The sequence below is a fragment of the Denticeps clupeoides genome, chromosome 10 (assembly GCF_900700375.1).
Source record: "Denticeps clupeoides chromosome 10, fDenClu1.1, whole genome shotgun sequence".
Lineage (NCBI taxonomy): Eukaryota > Metazoa > Chordata > Actinopteri > Clupeiformes > Denticipitidae > Denticeps > Denticeps clupeoides.
The window spans coordinates 17,971,599-17,995,842 of NC_041716.1; the positions used below are offsets into that span (position 1 = coordinate 17,971,599).

At 43.4% G+C, this 24,244-nt stretch overlaps 1 protein-coding gene across 1 annotated transcript in view; it reads right to left on the reverse strand.

Moving 5' to 3' along the window:
* The window catches only part of lgr6 (leucine-rich repeat containing G protein-coupled receptor 6), a 55,211-nt gene that overhangs the window by 7,728 nt on the left and 23,239 nt on the right, over positions 1 to 24,244 (reverse strand). The window contains exons 3-8 of the mRNA XM_028994495.1: positions 13,496 to 13,567; positions 10,891 to 10,962; positions 6,863 to 7,078; positions 6,520 to 6,591; positions 1,566 to 1,634; positions 103 to 174 (exon numbers count right to left, since the gene is read on the reverse strand). Of these exons, the coding sequence (XP_028850328.1) occupies positions 103 to 174; positions 1,566 to 1,634; positions 6,520 to 6,591; positions 6,863 to 7,078; positions 10,891 to 10,962; positions 13,496 to 13,567 (573 nt within the window). The remainder of the gene's footprint in view (positions 1 to 102; positions 175 to 1,565; positions 1,635 to 6,519; positions 6,592 to 6,862; positions 7,079 to 10,890; positions 10,963 to 13,495; positions 13,568 to 24,244) is intronic.

Below are 24,244 nucleotides of genomic sequence, written 5' to 3' on the forward strand. Positions count from 1 at the left end.
GAATTTCCTCCCCCATTTAAAAGGATTAGAGAACATTCCCACTGGGAGGGTGGGGATTTGGCCCTGCATGGGGGTCTGGGAATCCCAGTAAAACAAACTCACATGGTCTGCAGCAGTGGATTCCCCAAAAACGCCTTCTCCGGAATGGCCTTGATGTTGTTGTTATGGAATCCGCTGTAAGAAACCATCCGCATACTGTTACGTTACGGCATCTGCGTCATCGCCGTTCTTACGCCGCTGGGCCCTGGGCACTGCAGACATTTATTAGTCTGCATGTCAGACAAGGATGTCTGGTGCTAACGCTTTTTATTATAGTGTCCTTGTGACATGGATCTGTTCCTTCAAAGATCACGTGCCGTACAAGTGAAGAAATAGCAACACCAAGGACACAGATCGCATGATGCTTCTCTTCACTCTGCGCTCAATCATAATGCATTACTCCTTGTTTTAAATTGACTGGCCCTACCCTACACTGTGGATTTACCTTCTCAGATGTGGCCCTAAATTCACTTTTAAATCAAATCCGAAGCAGTGAACATAAAAATTCTTTGCTAGTTTGCAGTGTATGTGTCAGGATTGCCTGCAGCTGGGCTCCACACCGGAATCCAATCCTGACGCCCCATAAATGCCGGAAGTTTCCGCCCGTTCGGGGTCGCTGGCATTTTCGTGAACTCTATGCATGAACTTGACCTTGTTTAGTTTTATGTGTTTTTGAGTTCTGGCAATCGCCACACGCCTACGGGTTTGTTTCAGTTCTTGATTTATGTTAAACTGTTTTTGGCCATCGCGCCATTGTTTCTTTGTATTTCTTTGAGTTTGTTTATTTGTTGTATAATAAAACCCCCTTCCCAGTATGTCAGACCTCTGCGCTTCCTTCCCCCGTAAGTCCGTAGACGTGACAGTATGCTTCATTGTGATACGTTTGGTGTGTTATATAATATCATATAAATACTGATATTTCCAAAAGGACCATTGTTAAAAGTATCAAAGTACTGTAAGAACATCACGCATCATGCACACATTACATGATTATTATGACACATCTAATATTGTAGTACTATTGCTAATATATTTTTGATGTATTTAAATCGGTGTAGTGGTCTTTGATTATTAAGTATCCTTTGAGAACACATTAGTAACACAAATATATTCCTTTTGTACTTAATTATTTGAAGATCTACTTAAATATAATATTTCACAAGGGATGAGAAAGCACTTGTAGAAAACATGTTGATCCTGGTTTCCAGGACTTGCTGGAGGAAAGGTTAGTAAACTGAGGCGGGGGCACCTGTTGCCTTGTGCACAACTGAAAAACACTTTGGGACACATGAGCCATAAAGACTTAGCTGCTCATTTGGGAGCATCTGTTCAGGGTTACTGGAGCATGTGTGCATATGCTGTCATATACGCGTTAAAGCGGGATTAGTCTGGGGGGTCGGGGGACTGGATCCATAACAGCTACACCAGGCGGTGGACATGAAGGGTGGAGATGGGACGTGTGGATCGTATGAGATGCGACTGTAGGTGGGAAGGGGGGATTGTGTTGTGGTTGGGAAAACACTCACAGTTCTTGGAGTTTTGTGAGGGTCCGAATTGCCACTGGGAACTCCTGCAGCTCATTGTAATTCAGCTCTCTGATAGGGACAGATAAAGTGAGGCATAAATATGAGCTATGCATGTCCAGGGGAAAAAAAACATTCCAACAGCATATAACCAGGAGACAAGTTGTTCTCCCACTAGAGCTTATAATCTTTAGTTTTTGTTAAACCCCTACATGTATCTGTACTATGTCTCTGACATTACACCAAACCGCTGTGCTAATCAGCTCCAGGAAAACAAGTTTGGTCTCAATGTGCTGTGGGTTGTCCTCCAAGACCCCGGCAGCTGCTGCAGGGAAATCCAACACATCGTGACCCACCTCTCCTTGCTACAGGAAGACCGAGGATGACGAAAAAAAAAACCAACTGGATGTGCAAGAGCTGTAAAATTCTTGACCCCACATCTCATCCTACAATTGAACAAGTTCTCATTTTGCCCTATAAATGAGGGGTGATTTAAAGAGATGATGGAAAAATGAAAGGCAGTAAATCCCTTCGTCTTATGTTGGTACAACATTCTGCTCAGTGGAGATGAATATACATCATTATCCCCGTAATTATAACTTTTATAATGCATTTTGTATTATTCGTAAGCTTTCAAGACAGACTAATGTGTGTGTGTGTGTGTGTGTGTGTGAGAGAATTAAATTATATACATTGAATACATGATTCATTGCTCAGGGCCACAACTTTTGAAACGGGTGAGTGAACGGGTGAGAATGGTTGTCTGCCAGGTCAGGAGAAACAGCCACTTATGATAGCGACAGCTCTGCTCTGCAACATCACTATAACCATCACGCTGGCCCTGGCCCTGTTAGTCCACTCCTTTCACCATGACCTCCCCAGGTCAGAGAGTCTTGACTATTTTAATGCTAATTACATTCTAAATGTCATGTAAAAAAATGCAATGTAAAAAATGGTGTTCCATGAATCCAGAGCCACTCTACAAACAGAACCAGACCCTCGCTATTACTCAGTCCGAAAAAACAGCAGAAAAAATATGGGTGGGCTGCTGAGTAAAGTTCGCATCTGTGGTTAAGGCCCTCGGTTGTTTAGAACATCAGTCTGTCCTTGAGATAGCTAATTCTTCTGGTGGCGACTGACTTGCTGTAGGCTCCGGCCCTTGTTTTTTTTAAAGTGGAGCCAGGATCCTTCCCCAGAACACACAAGGCTGAGCTACGAGCCAGCATGGCCTGCAAATCCAGGCAGCACAGATGGCACTGGCCTGGCCAACGTCTCGTGTTACATGCAACCGATTGCCATCGTGAGGATTAGCATGACATTCTGCCATTATAACGACCACAGTGAAAAATGATGTTTGACATGGTTTCATATACGTGTTTGCAAAGAATAGTGTACCTCAAAACAAGATCATGGCATAGAATGAATGCTGTTTTAACAAGGATTTAATAATCATCTAGATTAGAACAGAAAACAAGGCCCGAATTTGGATTCGAGGTCCAGAGTTGAAGAACTTTTATTTAAAAGCAAATTCTGAACATTACAAAAGCACCAGCTAACAAATATAAGAATACGTAAAAATATTGTCATGGCCAACGCGCCTCCAGCCCGCTAGAGGGCACCTCACCAGCCTGGGAGACGACGACCCGGAAGAGGAAATGGAAGCGGGCGGTGGCAAGTATAAAAGTGAGGTAACCCCAAGGAGACACGCCCGCTCTTTGTATGAGTTTACTCGCCAGAGACGCTAGCTCTCTCACCCACGACCTAAGATAATTGTGATCCCTGAAATACGACCTTCGCCTGCCCACGACTTTGAGAATTGCCTGATCCCCTGGACACCACGAAAAGAACCCCGACCGGAACTTCCTGGCTACAACCTCTGCCTGCCCCTGACCTTGAACCTTCCTGACCCATCGGTTAAGACGGGATTCCATGCTCCCCTACCTTCCTGCCACCCAAGACCTACTCCCGTCCAGTCCAAGATCCCGGACCATCCTGAAACCCGCCGTCTTCCGGTTCTCCTCTGCCCCGGTCCTTCCCAAAGATCCCGAACTGACTCCCCGCTGCGTGGCAGCGAGTCCATTGCTTCCTCATTCCTCGCCGGCCAGGCGTCCCCGGTCCTCCTGCCCCTCTCGCCAAATGTCCTTTCCCGGTACAACGGCTTATCCCCACGTCCAAAGTATGTCTGCAAGTACGTCATCGAATTCCCCCTGTGACAAATATGTATTTGTCTTTGCACACTGAATGTGAACACCGGTGGGTGTTCGTGTATCTGATTCCGTAATTGGATTCACCGCACTTGCAACAACCGTCCATCCGTGCCGGCTCCACCCGGTACATTTTACAGGATGACTGGGCCAAGCATGAACCCAGTGACGCGGTTTGTCGGCAGTCAGTGCTCATTGACCACCTGTTGCAAGAGGTCCAGCATCTGTGGCAGGTGGTGCATGACCTTGCTGCCGAGCACCGTGCTAACAGAGCATTAGCCGTGCACTTGCAGCCTCCTTCTCTTTCACCGGGGGTTTCACAGGGGGTTCCTTTTTGAGCTCCAGCCATCTAGATACCAACCGCATTGCGCTTCTTCAGTCCCTCCTGCCAGTTTGGCAATCGTATCTGGACGACATCCTGATTTATTCATTTTCCAAGTAGTCCCATGTCCAGCACATGAGAGAGGACCTCAACAGTCTGCTTGCCTACCAGCTGATCTGATTGCTTGCCTACCAGCTGAAAGTGCGCCTTCATCTCGCCCCAATGTGTGCCCATGGACCCCAAGAAGCTGGAGGTGGTCGCATTGTGACCAACGTCCACAACATTAAAGCAGCTCCAACGGTTTCATAGTTTTATCAGCGATTCATCTGGGGCTACAGTTCAGTCTTGCTCCCCTCACTGCCCTCACAATGCCATCAGTCCATTCATGTCACCTCACCCCGAAAGCCATAACCACCTTCACTGCCACCTGCTGTGCCTTCACACCATCCTTCATCACCCTGATCCAACATGGCCCTTCATTGTGCAAGTGGATGCATGGTATGTGACCTGTCCCAATGTGGTCCAGGCATGAAGCTTCACCTGAGTTGCTTCTTTTCTGAAAGATCATGATGAGATGGGGACCATGAGCTGCTAGTCATCATGTGAGTGCTGGAGGTGCGGTGGCAATGGTTGCTGGGCTGCAATCCCCCTTTCCTGGTCTGGACCAACCATCAGAACGTCATCACCATCAGGCAGGCCAAACAGCTCAACTCCAGACTAGCCTGAAGGGTTCTTTGAGCAATATTAATTCACATTATCCTATAAATCCTCCAATAGGAGCACAATTCAGCCCTTTATGGCCACCCTGAAATCAACAGGACGCTCACCTATGTGCCATGACCATTCTGGTGGCTCACCATCGCCTGGGATGTCCAGGAATTATTTGAGGCATGTGCAATGTCTGCCTGAGCGAAGACCACCACTCTTCTCTGAAGGAAAAGAACATTGTGGATGGTTTCTTAAAACCTCCCCACTTCATTGCCCCTTTCTGTGCTCCCTTCTGCTGCCTCCACCACTCAACTCACAACCATTTTCTGGTGGAACCTCTACCAGCTCATATACCTCCTGCAGCCTGTCATCTGCTTACCATTTACAGACCAACGGCCAGGCAGAACGTGCAATCCAGCAGCTGGGGAGGCAGGAATCAGATCAACTGTCCCTGTGACCTCATCGGGACAAGCTATGCACGTCTCTGTCTTCACGGGACTCAGCCCCTTTGAAACCTGCAGATCTTCTACTTTTATATGGGAAGGCTACAGTGAAGAAGACAGGTCTTGAGTCCCCAGTTGGTTTATCCTAAATTCTCATCAATAAGTTGGTTTATCCTAAATTCTCATTATCTTCAGCGGCTGGCCTCTACCCCATGGCTGTTGGGAGCTGGCCCTGGATTGGACCTGGACCAACTGACCCACAATGTCACAAAGCCACAGACACGGCGAAACGCACGAACGAAGGGGAGCCGCTGTTTACGCTCAGCCGTTTGTGGTCCTGGGTTAGTATTGAACCTTCTCATTCCCGTCTGCCCCTGTCCTAAAGCTATATGTTTGTTTGTGCAGTTAAAAACCAATAAAGTAATGTGGCACTTGTCCACGCCAGAGTCCCCGCCCTTTTCTGTGTGGTGACACTCTCGTTCATCTGTGTTGGCTCTGCATGCCGCATTTGACAAAGAAAGTCTTCCTAGACTAAATAGACAACTACAAGCACTTATTCCAAAAATAATTATATATTAACTTAAATACAGATGCAATTTTAAGAAAATTGTGGGCAGTAAAAATTGCCAGCCTTTCACCAGAAATCTGATACTTTAAAAGCACCATTAAAATCTCCTAAAATTTTATCAATAAACACATTATTTTATTGATATGAGATGCAGCCCCAGCTACCTTGATTTCCCAGCATTTTATTCACAATCTAATTAGAAAAAATTACATACAATGTACAAAAGTACATACAATGATTATCAGTGAGCACCCATGGGATTTCCCCAACCTGCTCTCCTTGTGAGTATAGATACATGAATTAAACACGAACAACCACAAGTGGGAAACATTTTGGCGGATCGTGTATATGACAATATTCACAGTCCAGTTCTTTGATTTCAGTTTTACCTATTTTAAGCAAAATCATGTCTCACAAACTCGTACACTGACTGTACATTCTCCTGACTGTAATAGCCCATTTACTTTTTTAACCCCGATTAATAGATGCTCATTATTTTGTAATATTTAGGGAATGTTTCGACCTCATTGTTGGATCCCTTTTGCAGGTATTTTTGGTAAAACGAACACAGGAATCTTTCAGGCTAAGTTCTGTAATGTATAGTACTGCAGTCTATCATTAAGATGTTATTAAATCCTTTTCATAAAAGCGTGTTTTTAACCCTAACAAGACTTATTGCCACTTACAGGGTGATTGAAAGGAAAATACTTACAGCGTCTCAAGGCTGTGCAGCCCCTCAAAGCAGTTCTGCCCCAGCGTCTTGATCATGTTGTTATGAAGATGCCTGGAAGTAATGCCAAGTTCATTATCACTCGGGTAAACATTTATGCAAGGCCTTTCATTTTTTTTTTTCGTCTTAAACAAATCAAGTAATTGAGCTTGTAAAAAGCTATGGCGGTTCAAGACGAAAAGATCAAAGTTGCTGTTTCTCTCTTTGAATCAAATTTGAAATATTTTGGAAGATCTTTGAAGTCATGCATTCTTGAGTCAGATTTAGATCTGATCTGGTATTGGAGTAAGACGGCACTTGAAAAAAAATGGATGGTACAACTTACAGCACCACTAGGTTGGAGAGGTTGTGGAAGGTATAGTCGGGGATGTGGGTGATGCGGTTGAGGGCCAGGGTCATGGCCTGCAGGGAGACGAGGCTGTTGAGTGCCGCCACTGGGATTTCGGTCAGCGCATTGTCGTCCAGCCAGAGATGGCGGAGGGAGCGAAGGCCCGAAAATGCCTGTGCCGGGACCTCTGTGATCAGGTTGGCGTCCAGGCGTCTGGATTGGAATGGGGCAGAGGAAGAGCCAGTTTCATGCGATGTTATTGCTTTTTTTTGCTGGTCTTGCTCTACTGGAAGTATTTGGCCACCATCAGGGCCGTTTGTGAAGCTCTTCCCTCGTGGCTCCCACAGTTTATTTGAAATGAGATGTGAACATGATGCTTTAGCAACCCACAGGATTGCCTTGATCCTTTAGTCTTTATTTAAATAGCACAAGCCAGAAAAGAAAATTTATAAATAGGGCAACCGTGAAAGAACAATTGGGGCAGAGAGCCTGGTGTTTCACTGCTCCTCTTGTTGTGGTGGGCTGATTTCACACTTTGGTGATACTATAATTACATCATTTAAACACCATTCTATTCTACTCTGTCCCATTCTTTCTTGCTTTCTTTGTTTCTTTGTGTGTCTCCGCACTGCCAGGGGCTGGTTGGGTGATCTTCAGGATGATTTATATGTTTTCTTATTAAGCTATCTTTAGCAGCACCAGCTCAGACTCGTATAGCGGCATGTTCTTTATAAAAAAATAAAAAAAAAGTTCAGAGAGAGCATAATTGCAATACTATGGGTGTCTTTCTCCTCCCTTAACCTGACCTGCCTGAGAAAAGCGAAGTTTGGCAAGAGGAGCGGGGTATATAAATTACAGGTGATTCTCACAGGATGTTTTCACGAACGTTTCATCAATTCAGACACGTGGAGCCGCCAGGACGACAACTGCGCATTGATCCAAACCACATGAAGGCACATTTAAAGTAAAAAAGCTCCCCTCTGTAATTTCTGCTGCTGCAAATTTGTATAATGTGGACCCACTAATTTCATGTTTTATGGGTTTTGCTGCACTTTATTGCATGACTGTGTGATTTGGTTAAATGTGTGAAAAGGCCACCTAGCAATTGCTGAATAATAATGGTCTAACAGCTCATTGAAACCAAAGGATGCATACTTTCTTTTTCTTTTCGCATCACACTGAAGGAACAGGCAGTCTCTGACCTGCAGATGGTCCTCACATATCTTGGGACGCAGAGAAGACCCTTTTGTCTTCTTTGCACTGATGGTAAAGGAACTCAAGAGTCTACACAAGCAAGATAAATATCCACTCCACACCAATAAGTGGAAACTTTGATGTAATGAATATGACCACAATCCACAAATTCTATCCACATGCCTGGACACCATCAAGCCAAGGATGATATATGATGGAGTCTGGACTTGTAGGACTCTGCTGATCCAATACTGAATTCAAATAATCACATTCAAATAATCTGGCATCAACTAAATCTATAGCTCTGATATACACTCCAAAAGCAATAAACATAAGTTCTCTAATCACGTTCATCACGTTTCAATTCAAAGATCACATTGATACATATCCCCATATTTATTAGACTGTTTATTTACAAATTTTGACACCATTGTCCAACTATATTGCCATACACATTTATTATATGCAAAGATCTACACATAAGTTGAGGAGCAACATGGCCTACACATTAAATAGAATGGTTCATGTCACCCGGTTGTTGAAACCCTATTTATTTTGAACCAGTCCTTAATTTCAGAAACCAAATTGAGCCTGAGACGAAAATTCTTTTTTCTGTAGGGATTTAGTGGTAAATGTACACCTCCACCTACTGGCCTGGCATGCATACTACAGTGTAAAAAATTGTGTGGACTATTCCAATCCCTTAAAAATTCTAAAGAAAACCACAGTGTTCCAAAGCCTATAAAGATGTGTGGTCATGGCCAATTGTGAGTGTGTGTTCAGCTCAGTCAGGGCACTCCCACCTCCTTCCTTCTCACAACTTCACGTTTGCTCCTCTTTGTCTACATTTGGCGCCAAGGGACTTCAATCCCAAGTTCCTGCCAGTAATTTAGTGATCCCTGTCTTATCATTAGCCTAAATTATATGTTTTGAGATTATCAAATGCCTTTAACTTTGTGGGGGTGGGCATTAAAGGCACCTTGCAGATTCCTCCCCTGTCTGTCAAGTGTGTGAAGGAGAGCGTTTATGTCTTGCTATGAGCCGAGCTCCAGCAGGGCGGCCCTGGCGATAGTCTGGCTGGTGGAACTTAGACACTTCTTCCACCCGGAAAAATCTCAGATGGTGGCAAATAAATCAATATGGCAACGTAAAAGAAATGACTACACTGGAATTTGATTTTGGATTCATTAATTTGGAAAAAACATGGGTGGCGCTGAGAAGGAAGGCCAGAAACTAGGTGGGGGCAGATTAACCCGAGCAACAGTGTTAACCCCTTAACACTGGGAACCAATTAGGAAGGGGAATTAGGAGGGAAATAATTGGGCTGTGGGGAGAATGAAGATTAACCAATGGAAAATTGCGCTCTTTCACAGGTCATTGCAGCTCCCTGCACTTTTATTTTCAGGAGCTGGACTGCCTGGTGTTTACCTCATGGGTTCCAGATGAAGCGAGAGGGCTAACTTTGCAATTATTTCAGCCAGTGAGAGGGAAATTTGACCTAGCCAGTAGTATTATTTGGCCCCAAAACTAAATTTGACTTTTTGTTCCCAAGGCGGTTAAGGCTTGCATTAAAAAGCAAGTTGTCCTTCAAGTTGATGCATTACATGGTCAGTTTTACGTCTGGACTTTAAATGCAGTGCCCAAACATCTCCTGTGGGATGTTCCTGTTGTGCAGTAGTCAGGACCTCCATGGATGATAAACCAGTGAAGAAGTGACAGGGTCATGAATGGCCGAGACTCACTAGCTCTCGTGGGTGGTGTCCAGCTGACCTATACTGCTTGGTCCTATAGAAGAGCTACTGCAGCTCAAATTGCTGTGTTACTTTCACACATACCACCTCTCTAAACATTGTTGCTGACCAGATGCATAACTTGGAAACGATATTCCCTGATGGCAGTGCCTTCTTTCAGCGGGATAATGTGCCACAATGTAATAATGGTTTAATGAATACTAGATACGCTATTTTTTTTGTTGCCCCTTTTATTGGAAATGAAACATCTAGACCACTGTAAAAATTTAAACATATTCTGGCCGAGTTTTCTAAAGTACGCTGTCACGGCAATTCTTTAATGCCACTCTGTGTCTCAGAAATCATGATCTGTCCAAGGCCTTTAATAAAGATCTAAATGGCCCTAACAGGCATATCAATATAACCAATTTTTTAACCCAGCGCTGATTCAATTACATTCATTTGCCAAGTGCTGATGGGCAGTTTCATCCAGACTGCAGATAACTGTAACTCAGGATTGTTTGGTGCTAAATGAGCTATTGTGTTTCCCTGCATTTGCACCACTTCATCTTAATCCCATCCTTTCATGCAGTGGCAGTTCAGATCCATTCATTTCTATCTCCTACAGTCTCAGTTAGTTGCTCATAGATGGTGCTTCATCATATTGCGTTGGTTTCCAAAGAATGGCATTAGCCTCAATCAATAACCGAGAAAAAAATGAACAAAACACAAAATACAGCTGAAAAATTCTTCTAAATTTTTATATACTATCAGTCTTTGAGACACATGCTCATTTATTGGTCTTTCTGTTTCTGCCAATTTGCACATTGTAGAACAGAACTGAAAACTCAAACCTATGAAATCACACATGTGAGGTTATGGAGGAAAGAAAAAATGTTTTAAGCAGAGCAAAAAAATCATTTATGAGGCCTTTCAAAGCAGTGAACCTTCATTGTGATTACAGCTTCTTGCACTCGTAGCTTCTCTCATCGACCTTAAGTTAGACGATGAGTTTGGTTACTGTAAATAATTCTTTAAAATAGCCTCATTCAAAGTCTATAGAGTCTATAGTCCAAGTTTAATTCATGTATCAATACTCACAAGGAGAGAAGGTTGGGTAAATCCCATGGTGCTTCACTGGGTAGCTGCTGTATCTGGTTATTCTCCAGCATCCTTTATGGCACAAATAACCAAACACATAAATAGGGGATTATAAATACAGTTTACAGTTACAGTTTAAAAACCTTGGTACTTGGCATTAAAACTTCCCACGTTTCCCTCGGCCTAAAATAACCATTGTTATGTTGTTCGGTTCTACAAAGAGAGCAGGAATGTTCCCTGCTGTAAAAAAAACCTGAAAATGCGCTGTGTCAGCAGAGGCGTAGATCTCGCTCTCGCTGTTTAAAGAGTGCAATTTCGTAAGTGGTATTTACACAGACGGTTGAAAGAGTAATAAACTTCCACGCGACACTCCCTCGCTTTATCCGTTCGGCCTGGCTCTGTCCTTTCCATTGAGGAGAAAGCAGCCGATGGGAGGGGCAGAGGATGGAGGAGAGCAAGAGCCATGGAGGGAAGGCGCAGGCTCCTTGGGTGGCCTGCTGATGTCATACTCACAGGACCGCTGAATGGAGAAGCAGGAGGAAGCGGAGAACAATAAAGACTGGCTCTTTGAACAATTCAAATTATCCCAATGTGAGAGCATGCGGTCACGGGCGACGGGCCCTCACTGCATAGCAGACAGCTTTATCATGTCCAATCGAATGAAACTCCCCGGCAGCACAGGGTCTTTATCGCAAAATCGCGGTGCCACAGCTGCCATTTGTAAATCTGGACTTCAAATGGCCGGCCTTAAAAATCCATCACATGTCCTTCTATTTCTTCAGGACTGGTTGCAATATTACAAAAGCTGCATTCCCCCCATTTCGGCTGGCATTTGGAGGAAACAATGAGCGGTCCATGGTTCAACATTTGACAATTCCAATTTGAGTGTGAAAACAGATAAGAAAAGCCTAGTTGTCTGTGCAGAACCACAAACAAGTGGTTTTATGTACAATCTCCAATAGTCACAAACTACAAAAGGCATTGATTGTGAAAGGTAGCTGAGACTGTGTGATGTATACTTCTTTTCTTTTTTTGCAAAGACAAGTCTGGGAGCATCCGCTCTAGCAGCAGTAAAGGGATCCCTGTCTTCAACAGCTATTCCCCGATGATTGCTCTGACAGAGGTGGACTGATAAGTAGCCAGGCAGGGAGAAGGAGCTCAGACGCCCACAAGTCCCCGGGGGACATGGGAGAGAGATCAGGTGAAGATCAGGCATCTCTCACTGCAGGGAGGGGACCTGCTGAAGATCAAGTGTCCATACCTCCAAGCTGGAGGTCTGCAATGACAGGAGCAGGGATCTCAGTCAGGCCGGACACTGTTTGTGCCCGTCCTGCAGGCCTTATCAAAAAGAAAAAACTCACAGATATAAAGACGCTATCTGTAGTGGGAAGGGATGATGATTAAATCCAGTAACATATTTTAAAAATAATAAACATGCCTGAAAAGCCTGTGGATACTTTAATTGGTGAACAATTTATATTCAAATAGATAGATTATATAATGCATTTTTTTTTCAATTCTGTTGTGCTAGAATGTTTGAAAAGCCAGGATTGAGTGGTTATATATAGTATGTTAGTGAGTGAACGAGAGTAGATGTCATATTATACACTGCTCAAAAAAGTAAAACACACAAATAAGACTTCCTAGATCTGAATGAATGAAATATTCTTATTAAATTCTTTGTTTTTTACATAGTTTTTTACAAAAATTTCTTGCCGGTCTGGATTTGGAGTCACACTCAAAATGAAAGTGTGCACAGTTGGATTCAGGTCTGGGGAACGGGCGGGTCAGTCCATAGCATCAATGCTTACGTCTTGCAGGAACTACTGATAAACTCCAGCCACATGAGGTCTAGCATTGTCTTGCATTAGGAGGAACCCAGAGCCAACTGCACCAGTATATGGTCTCACAAGGGGTCTGAGAATCTCATCTTGGTACATCTTGGCAGTCAGGCTACCTCTGGTGAGCACATGGAGGGCTGTGCGACCCCTAAAGAAATGCCACCCCCACAGCATTACTGACCCACTGCCACACTGGTGCAAGAAGCAAGACATTCTCCACAGCTTCTCACATCTATCACATGTGTTCAGTGTGACCCTGCTTTCATCTGTGAAGAGCACAGGATGCCAGTGGCAAATTTGCCAATCTCTGTGTTCTCTGGCAAATGCCAAACGTGCTGCACAGTGTTGGGCTGTAAGCAGAACCCCCACCTGTGGATCTCGGGCCCTCATACCACTGCCTACCACTGAAAGCACTGCCATCAAGTCTAGAAAACATCAGCCAGAAAACATAGGAACTGAGAAGTGGTCTGTGGTCCCCACCTGCAGGACCACGCCTTTATTGGGGACGTCTTGCTAATTGTCTGTAATTTCCACATGTCGTCTATTCCATTTCCACAGCAGTATGTAAAATTAATTGTCTGTCAGTGTTGCTTCCTAAGTGGACAGTTTGATTTCACAGAAGTGCGATTGATTTGGAGTTACATTCTGTTGTTTAAGTGTTCCCTTCATTTTTTGAGCAGTGTGCTATATGCTATTATTTTATGAAGCTTGCTTGTTCTGATTTATGAGTGCTTGCTTTCCCAGCACACTACCTGGTTACTTACAGGACTTTGAGATTGTAGAGGCCTCGGAAGACGGGTCCCGGGATGTGTTTGAGGAGATTGCCAGACAGCCGCCTGTGGGAGACAGAGATGGGCTTTGGTTCACTTGCAGTGCATCGCGGTGATAGCTTTAACAGACGGGCTCCTCTGGCAGACGCATGAAAGCCTGGCTGGAAACAGCGCTGGGACCAGATTAGTCCACCTACTCAAACTGCTGCAGCTGGGGTTTCAACGTCAGCCCCTCACTTTATCATTCTGCTCCTTTTATTACTTTTATTTATTTCTTTTTTTGAGAATTCATCATGACAATCTTTGATGCTCTGATGTTATGGACACCAGGGCAAAGACAGAAACAACTCAATCAACAGCACAACATTTTTGCCTACAAGCATTCTGGATATTATTTGTTCATGGCAGGATAATAAATCAACGGGGACACGGACATTTGTGGACGGGGACGGGGCCGGAACTATCTCACCCACATCCTCAAATCAATGTATTTATAAAGCAAATAAGCTAATAACCATGTGAACCTATTTAGACGGGTGGCGTTGCACGAGAATTCCTTGGCCCTGACCTGGAAGGGCTGTCTAAACACAAATCCGCTCTGCTCAGAGTGAAGACCACCCATACGTCTCCTAGCCACCTCTGGTGCATGTGAAGGCGCAGCTCCCATTTGCCAAATCGGTCCTTTTGTGCGCGCGGCGAGGGTTTGTGTACAATGGCCTTTGTTTAGCCTTTTAGTCAGACTTGCAAACATGATGGATCTGACAGCTCCCGCCAAAACAAACCAGGCCCCGACCTGGGGCCGCCGCGGCGAGCACATCCTGCAGCCCTCGGACTGACAGCTGCTCGCCGGCCTCTGGCGTTCCACCGGGGTGGGGAGATGAGGTCAGTCCCCCGGCCGCGCCAGACCGCATCCCGCTCCGGTACTTACATTTGTTATGTGCCACAAAAATAAGTAAAGGGCAGGAAAAAAGTAGGTGTTACATTTGGAAGGAAAAGGGGGGTTCGTGGTTTCCCGCCGCCCCCGTCTAAGTATCGGAGTGGCAGAAAACGGCCACCACAAAAACATCCTGCTGGCCAAAATGTGTCTGCCTCTTTTACGAGAATTTATTTTGCTCGTTAAATTTCAGTGCCTTTTACATATACTGTCCTATTAATATTATTCATTGTTTCACGGATCATTTCTTGCCATAATGCAGCGGACAGATTGCACGGTGAAATACGAATGATACGTATGTGAATTTACTTGTATGGCTCGTACCTCCGTAATAGTCGATGCGTAAGGCTACATGGGTAAATTTGTGTGAGCTGCTTTAAATTTGAGCCGCGTAAGAGTCACATCAATAAAAGTAATGTGCATTACCAAGAAGCCCGCAAACAGTCCCTGGGTCCTTGTTTTCTAGGCTCTTCTGGCTCCGAGGCTTCCCTTAAGACTCCAGACACTTTCCTTTTAAGCCACAACTGAAAGTGGTGCAGTGTGAGTCAATGTGCTTTTACATGTTCTAAGGTCATAAAAGGTGACAATGGGAAAAACATGGTGTTGATGGCATCTGTTTCAAAGTGCGGACTGAGCTGGGAGCGCCTCGACCCAACTCGATCTTAAGCAAGACAATATGGCCGACCATAGATGGTTTATCAAAGGCTTCAATAAATCAACTCTGTTTGGAGTACAATTTAATAATATGTTGTTGCTGTTTGATGTTTCCTCAAAAAAATAGACTTGTTTCTGACAAGTACTGACAAGTAATAAAGCTTTATGCAGAGGTGTTGGTTAAAACAATTTCTGTGCGGCTCACTTCTTAACCGCTGAGAAAAGTGGTGCGGAAAAGCCGCGGCTGTCGCAAGCGGCTGCCAACCGAATGTGAGCCTTCATGTGAAGATTACTGCAGAGAGGGAGGATAAAACATTTGCTGAAGTGTAGCCATGGTTCACAAGGGATGGCCGCGTATCATAACCTCCGGACGCCGCAGTGGTGGCTGAGCGGCTATGGAATAGGGAAGGTTGCAGGTTCGAATCCCGAACTGCCAAGGCACCTTGATCAAGGTACCGTCCCCACACACGGTGTCCCGTGCGCCTTTCATGGCCGCCCACTGCTCACTAAGGGTGATGGGATAAATGCAGAGGACACATTTCTAAAAGCATCAATATGACCACTCGATTGTAAAGAAGCTACCTTTTATTTCTTAATCATCTTATGTTATTACTATTATTTTTTTCTGTTTTAATAAAAAGAGGCATCATCAGTTTTATTTGGGCCAATGTGGAATCATTTATGCCACATACTTGATGTAAGTGATGTAATAGACAGAGCACTAAGGACATGATTGTTAATGTAACTTCAAGTAAGTCTTCAGGATTTACAGAAATAAATAGATAAAAAGGTCTCTGTATTTTGGAGGAACTGACACAAAGTCCTATTTTTGAATAGGAAGTCCTGAAGTCCTGTTGGAAGTCCAGTTACTATTTCTGTAAATGAGAAGGAAGACTTAGATTTACAAGTGAAGGAACCCAAAGACATGACTGACACAGCTCTAACACATCTTACATTCCTCATTCTGGACAATTTCAACCTGCTTCCATCAGTACGTCAAACACGTAGCACAAGCAGTGTTGCCAGACATGCTTGGTTCTTTTACTTCACAATTGCCAAAAATGCACTCAAAACTGTTCAAAATTTGGTTTCCCAACACCTATTCACAATTGGCATTTTTCCTGAAAAATTGCCAATTCACATGCATGTAAACTGGCAACACAAATCAAGCCCCTTCATCCCCTTCACATGATCTCTGTTATTGTCATCCAAACCTGAAGAAATATCACCGTCACTGTATGCTTGTCTACAAGACCTTAATTAAGAGATTAACACATAGAAGGCAGCATGATACATGACATGGTGCCACAGAACGTTGTGGGCTCTATGTTCCATCTGTTCCTCAGCATTGCTCTGCAAGTAATGCAGCTTGACACATGATAAAGCAGCTTGACACATGATATCGCAAGTTTAAACATGGTAAAATGTCAAGTATGTAAAGAGCCACATTAGTTCATCACTAACACTCCCAGGTGTCTCCTCAACCAAAAACGGACCAGGCTGAAGACTGAGTTGAAGACACCAGTGACCCTTCAGAATCGTTCAGAAGATGAGTTGTCAATTTCACTAGACCAAGCCAGACGAGATTTGTGTTTAGAGTGAGTTAATGTTAACAGAAATGCATTAATCTACACTGATGGGCCAAACGATGAAACCATCTGTCAAGGGGAGGGATGGATTCAGCAGCAAATAAACAGGTAGTTCTTCAAGTTGATGTGTTGAACGCATGGGGCAGTGGTGGCCTAGCAGTTAAGGAACACCGTGTACTGTGCTGCAGTGTTTCACACTGACAATCACTTCACTTTTTTCATAGAACATGGCCCACAGTAAAAGTTATTTTGAGGTTACCAAAATGATATTGTAATCAGAAACTGTATAAAACAACACACCCAAACTCTGTTTAATCCTGTATTATATATATAGACTAGAGAAATCTCGGCTCGCGCAGTAAATGAACTTCCGGTTTATAGTACCTATCCTTTCTGTATGATTCAATGCTTGTAAATGTGTTTTTTTGGTAATTGTTAAAAGTGTTTTGTTTGATAAACGTTTTTCAAATGGAATTTTTTTTAACAGTCGAGTCGGGTCCCATTACAGCTCTAACATTAATACTTTATACCTTGCAGTGTAAAACAAAGATTTTGAAAACAAAAACCTACAAGTGCAGGGGTTTTTTGCAAATAAGAGAGAGACTAGCACTAACATAAACATGCTGCACGAACACGTAAAAATGTTCCACGTTTTTCTTTTAAAACGGTAGTCAAATCAAAGGGCAAAAAGAACACCAGAACCAGGTTCAACTCGTAATTTTTTTACATAAGATATATATGTGTGTGTGTGTATATGTGTGTGTGTGTGTGAAGCCACTAATCTAATTGATGGCACAATACATTTTGTATACCATACAATGAAGGAACAGAAAATCTTGATGTAATACTTGAGTGCTGGGTTGAAGAAAGTTGAACTTATGTCATGGAAAACTGAGATATTACACATTGCGAATAAGGACAATTACAACACATAATTAGCTAGAAAAATAATTATTCAAATCCAGTGACAAGGTGGAAGAAATCGAAACGCTGCAGGGTAAGATAGTGCAGCGTTTCAGTGACAGGGATTTATCGTGAGATGGAGAAGAGGCTGAACGTGGAGCTCTTATCTGTATCAGGGTGTGGATTTCATGTACGTTCTTATCTACTTTTAAAGTGATGGAGGATCTGCTGGCAGCAATAAAGTCACAGTTCTGTCCCACTGTTGACGCAGTCTGTCTGCCCCCCTTGGCTGGGGATTGTGTGGTGTTAACCTCTGCATGAGACTTTATAACCAGAGCAAGTGTAGGGAACCATACCGAGTTGGTTTATGTTCAGCTTCCCCCTGCTACAAGGCATATGGTCTGCGGCATGGAGACATCTGTTGCTAACCAAGCATAGCACTTTTTTCCAAGGAGGGAAATACGTGTCATCTGACTACAAACTTCCAATTTCAGTGACATCGCGTCTCACTGGATTCTTTTTTATGTCACTGGTCACTTTTTGCCACATTTTTCCTCTCGGTTAAAATGTAATGGTTTAGCTTATAATGGGGCAATAGAATGAAAATGACTCTTCTCCTGAGTATTCAGAGTGTAGTTGTTTTCAACAGCCTGTTTTCATTTTAGTTTTAGTCTAGTCTTTGCATCAAGCTGTCATTTTAGTTATTATTAATCTTAGTCACGTCCATACTCATTTGGTCAAGTTTCAGGTGACTAAAATAGTACAAACACCTAGTAACATTTTCTTTTAATCAAACCCATTTCACAATTTAAACAAGGTTATCTTATTATTATATTATTCAGGGCCAGCTCTAACACATTTGGAGCCCAAGGCAAGATTTTAAAATGGCGCCCCCTTGCATCACAGTAGATTCCACTGGTGGTGTAGATATACTCACAAGTAACTGAATAGCTTTGTCTTAGAAATTCTTTTATTTTAAGAAACCAATTGAAAATCTAAAATACCTGAGCTTGGTGATGGAGGGCTTTCTCAGCATTGAAAAACTGACACTAATTATCTGGGCAACATTCTCTAACAGCAGTCAAGTTGTCATTGTTTGTGTCAAACAAGTTGTGAATATGTTGTAACATTGAAATAGAAGATGGCTTTCTCTGTGCTTGAAGTGATGCTCGAAGTGCCTATGGATAGGGTCAGTGAAATTTTCGGAAGATTTCATTTACAAGTAGCAGAATAACGTGGCGAATTCCAGGATGCCTTTTTAATGGTGGTTGTGTTGCATTTTACCGAAATACAATGCTGGCATTTTGTGATAGGCCAGACCCTTTCTTTTTTTGATTGGCTGGTGAGTGACAGGCCCTAGGACCCAGCGGTGAAGCGTTTGTTTCGTAGTGATGCACTACTGTGCCTCCGGATGGGACATACAGGACATACAGTGATATAATGCGATATAACATGATTAAACGAGAGGAAATAACGTCTCATCTCATCAACGATGTGTTAATGCTGTGGGGTCTAGTAATTTCATTCTCTCTCCTTTAGAAATAATATTCTCTGGTCTGGTCTAGTAATCAACAGCATGTATGAGTGATTATAAAAATTATAACATGAAGAGATTTGGTGTGCTATCTCTTGGTTTTGGCAACCCTCAAAGTGCTTGGTTTGTATTAGCATTTGGCTGCTTGTATGTGTGAATGGAAGTTTTACTTTTTACACATTTGAGAGAGTAGACAATTTTTGAATCAGTTTAATTCTGGGTTATTCGTCTGAAAGTGCGCCTGCATACTTTAAATTATATGTTTTTTTGTAACTGAGGAATTAGCTTATGAGCAGGCCAGCTCTTGGCTCCAAGAAGCTTTGTGCTGATTACAGTAATGTGTGTCATAAAGGTTCTCTTTAAACTGTAATCAACTGAAATGTCTAGGTCTGTAGCTCCTTTTTTCTTTTATATGTTATTTCCTGCCCTGAAGCTTTATGAAAAATGAATCGTCAGTGGACTTTTGCAGCTTTTTAGGGACTACAGGGTCAGGCTTAAAACCAAAGCACAATAGAAAATGTGCTTATTAGCTTGATCCACAGCACAGTAAAACCCACACCCCATCCAAGTGTAAGACGTACGAGTGAAGACAGAGGAACAATGAAAAATGAAGAAGGAGGGGATATTTAGAGTGATGAACGCAGCACTTCAGGCATTTACTTCGATGTGTGTGGTACACCAGGCACCGCACCAGACGTGTTCCCTGAGGAGCAGCGCTGGAACAAAAGCATGGGGGGCTTTTATGTACAGAACTTTCGCCTCAATTCCTCATGTCGGCCAGGCCAGATTTAGACAATTTATTACGCTGCTAAAGCACACTTCCTCTCACCTTCTCCATTCTCCACACAGATTAGGGAAAAAATCTCAATTTACACAGAAATGTTTTTGTTTTACTTTTGAGACTCTTATCTTAATAATCTTGATGTTTCATTTCTGATGGGTTACATTACCTCATGGCTCCGTACTCTCAGTAGTGGCACACGCATGCAGCTTTTAACCAAAAATGCACCAAACCTTTTTATTTTTCATAAAAAGTGCGGAGGTGCCAGAAGTATGGCCCCCACCCCCACATATGTTGAGCAGAAGCTGGGCCTTGTTGCGTGTGTGGTGCACGTCTCAAACATGAAGGCCGCTGCATTGAACCAGTCGTGCTGGCTGTGAGCGGTTAACGGCACTGGCACCATGGGCCGCCTAACTCGCTCCACATGGCCGGGGTGGATTGCTCAGTGACCCGGGTTATGGGTTGTTACAGCTCGGCCTGGAAAGGACACCCCCGGGGCCGTGCTTCACCTGCACCTGTGAGCGTCAGAGTCCTCCGGCGCGCCGGTTCGACCTGGACGGCGTGCGTCCTCGGGTATGCACCATATCGCCTGAATGACAGCTGAAAGCCCAGGCTGCTATCACCATCCCTGCAGATAAAGTATGTGCTGAAAGGCTCGGGCCAGCCCTCGCTCAGCCTGCATGAGTGAGTTTCGCACCCAGACAGATCGCTGGGAGCGATTAAATACTTTCCTTACCGTTTCTTGTCATAGAAGATTTTACCGGGGTAAACAAAAAGTAAACACGTTGTCCAATTACACAAACCAGGTCCGTAAATACACACTGGGCACGTGTCAGTTCGTGTTGTTGTGGAAAAATGTTTTGGTCTGCTGTGTTAAATGTCCCTAACTGCTAAATGGGAACATTTGTGTGTTTAAATTAAGTGAACCTCACATATACAATACACAGCAGCCGTTTTTACGCACGATGTTTCACCAATTACCTCCCATAAATGATTTATGGAGACTTCAGCAGTTTACAGAAACAGAGTGAAGGGACGTTAGTAGACAGAGATGATGGAGCGCTGATGAGATGGAAATGGAGCACAGAAATACAAGGCGCAGTAAAGAGAGCTATGTAGAAATGTAGAGATTGAAATACAAAGACGTTTAGCGTTTAGGAGTATCGACGCTCACGGCAGGACTGAGGTAAATACAGAGGAGCAGCCACAGGAAGATGTGGACCCTGAATCTAACCTGTGTTTCTTTCACTTCCTGGCAATTGGCACATGCCCACACGGTTGTTATTGTTCTTTTTGTCTCCTTTTTGGCCCTTGTGCCTTTTTTGAGTTTACTAAATCCCTTTTTTGTCCTAAAAATGCCACTCCTTTATAATTAAAGTAATATAACTAACTACAGCTTAATTAAAAGTAATATAACTAACTAACTGATTCTTGTGAATATTTGGAAAAAGTCCTCAATGTGGCAACAAATGACATGCATGCATAGTACAGTTGTCTGTTCAGGGGGAGATAATTCGTTTTTTTGCAAGCAGCTAGATCACTACTACAGAGCCCCTTAAGTACCATGAAATGGGAAAAAAAAAGTTATTATCCTTTGTGCACAACATTTACATTTACATTTATGGCATTTATCAGACGCCCTTATCCAGAGCGACTTACAATCAGTAGTTACAGGGACAGTCTCCCTGGAGCAACTTAGGGTTAAGTGTCTTGCTCAGGGACACAATGGTAGTAAGCGGGATTTGAACCTGGGTCTTCTGGTTCATAGGCGAGTGTGTTACCCACTAGGCTATTACCACCCTGCACAAGTTTCTGTACCACAGTTTCTATAAAATAGCTTCCAATAACTCTTGAGTCACTGCTTTTTTTGTAGGAATTCAGACAAATTATTTTTCATGAGAAGTCGTGGATACACACATTAATAAGCACAGCAAAAGGTTTTAACTTGTCATATGAATCATCTTGTTAAATATAATTAGGTCCCTTTGAGAAATACTGTCTCCTGTGAAATTTTCCCCAAACTTTGTAATTGTTCCTGGATTTATGGTGGTAGTAGCCTAGTGAGTAACACACTCGCCTATGAACCAGAAGACCCAGGTTCAAATCCCACTTACTACCATTGTGTCCCTAAGCAAGACACTTAACCCTAAGTTGCTCCAGGGGGGACTGTCCCTGTAACTACTGATTGAAAGTTGCTCTGGATGAGGGTGTCTGATAAATGCTGTAAATGTAAATGAGGTGCCACTGACTAAAGCACCGTCCCCACACACTTCACCCCAGGCACCTGTCATGGCTGCCCACTTCCCACCAAGGGAGATGGTTAAAAGCAGAGGACACATTTCGTTGTGGCTCTGCTTGCTGTGCTTCACAATGACAATCACTTCACTTTCAATATTCCATCAGCTGAGCCTGTTATCTTTCAGTAAACATAGAAAATAAGTAAAAGTGAAGTGATTGTCATTGTGATACACATCACCACAGGTGCACACAGTGAAATGTGTCCTCTGCATTTAACCCATCACCCTGAGTGAGCAGTGGGCAGCCATGACAGGCACCCGGGGAGCAGTGTGTGGGGACCGGATCTGGATTCGAACCGGCAACTTTCTGATTACGGGGCTGCTTCCCTATCTGCTAGGCTGATTAGAATTCTGTCCCCCCCTGGAGCAACTTAGGGTTAAGTGTCTTGCTCAGGGACACAATGGTAGTAAGTGGGATTTGAACCTGGGTCTCCTGGTTCACAGGCGAGTGTCTTACCCACTAGGCTACTACCACCCATGTCTATGTGCCAGTGCAGCAATAATTTCATTGACATTACAAAATGAAAAAAGAACTTGATTAGCCCTCTATACAGAATACAGATCAATGAAGGTTTTAGAACAAAATACTTTAAATAACTTGTGCAAAGTTCCTGGTACTTTAGGGGCTCAGTACATTACCCTTTGTTAAGTTTTCCTGAGGTTAATTGGATGAATTTGCTAGAAGAAAAGGGTGTCAGTGAACATTTGAGAGGAAATTATCCATTGTGTCAAATTTAAAGCAAGGTGGATGATTACATTCACTTGTAATCATTCCTCTGTCCTTGGTAGAAAAGACTTAATATTAACATCTTACTGGTACATCCCATCTCTTTCGCTTGATGAGGTCTGATGAAATGGTTATAGGAGAGGATTGCAGAGAATATTATTTTCCATCAGTTCTTGTAACTATGACAAATCTGGGAGATTGTAAGTATGGATAATATAATTGAAAAGATAACATGAATTAGATTTAATGAGTAATGACACTTGACACAGCAACACCTTTTTTCTCTACATATGACCTGAGTAATGCGATGTCGATTCTAGCCCTGGTCTTTTTTCGGTCTTGGTCTCGCCTTAGTGTGTCTTTGTCTCGGTCTTGGTCCCGATACCCTCTGTTCTTGGCAATGTTTTCTCGGTTTAGGCAGTCTTGACTACAACACTACCTGGAGGCCCTGTTCTACACCTTGCTGTTTAGCAGATATTAATATCAGTATATTATCAGCATATATTCCTGTATTTTCGTGTTGGAGTTAATTTATACAATCTCCTACATCAGCTAACTCACAACACCAATGGGGTGGGTGCACTCTGCATTAATCTCGATATGTTACGTTTCCTGCAGGCCAATGATTGTACACAAACCAGTGGTTTTCTGAGACACCCTTCTCAGATCTGCATACCAGAGATGGTTCCGATGGTCCTCAGAAGCACTCACGTCTACAAATACATTACACTTGTATATGTATATCATCTAGCATAGTCTGTATGTATTATCTGTATTAAAATCTTCATAATGTACATTTTCATCATTGTGTTATTGTAAGATGGGACATCTTGGAGACATGACATTCCTGTGCCTTTGTTGTGCATAGAGATTCAACACCTCCGTTTTTGCATCCCTTTGTCAAATTGCATTCCAACACCCCCCGAGCCAAACGTGTGAGCTGCCGGCCGTCGGGACCACCTACCCTCTTTGTCTTGCCCAGACATGAGGCCCCCGAGCCAAACGTGTGAAGTGTCGGCCGTCAGGACCGCCCACTCTCTTTGTCTTCCCCAGATGGGAGGCACCGGGGGCGTGACATCAGAAACAACAGGTTCTGATTGATCTATGACAACTTCCTGTAGGCCAGGGGTCACATGTGGGGAAGGGACTTTACTTTTCTTTCCCAGCTGTCTTTCCATCGAAACTGGATCTTCTGGTTTTCGAGTCTGCCCTATCCTCTCATTTCTTCTCATGGCTTCTCTTCTCTCGCTCTCTCTCTTTACTCTTTCTTCTCATTTTGTTTTCTCTGTAACATTGGTACCTTTTTACATACAATATTCACATG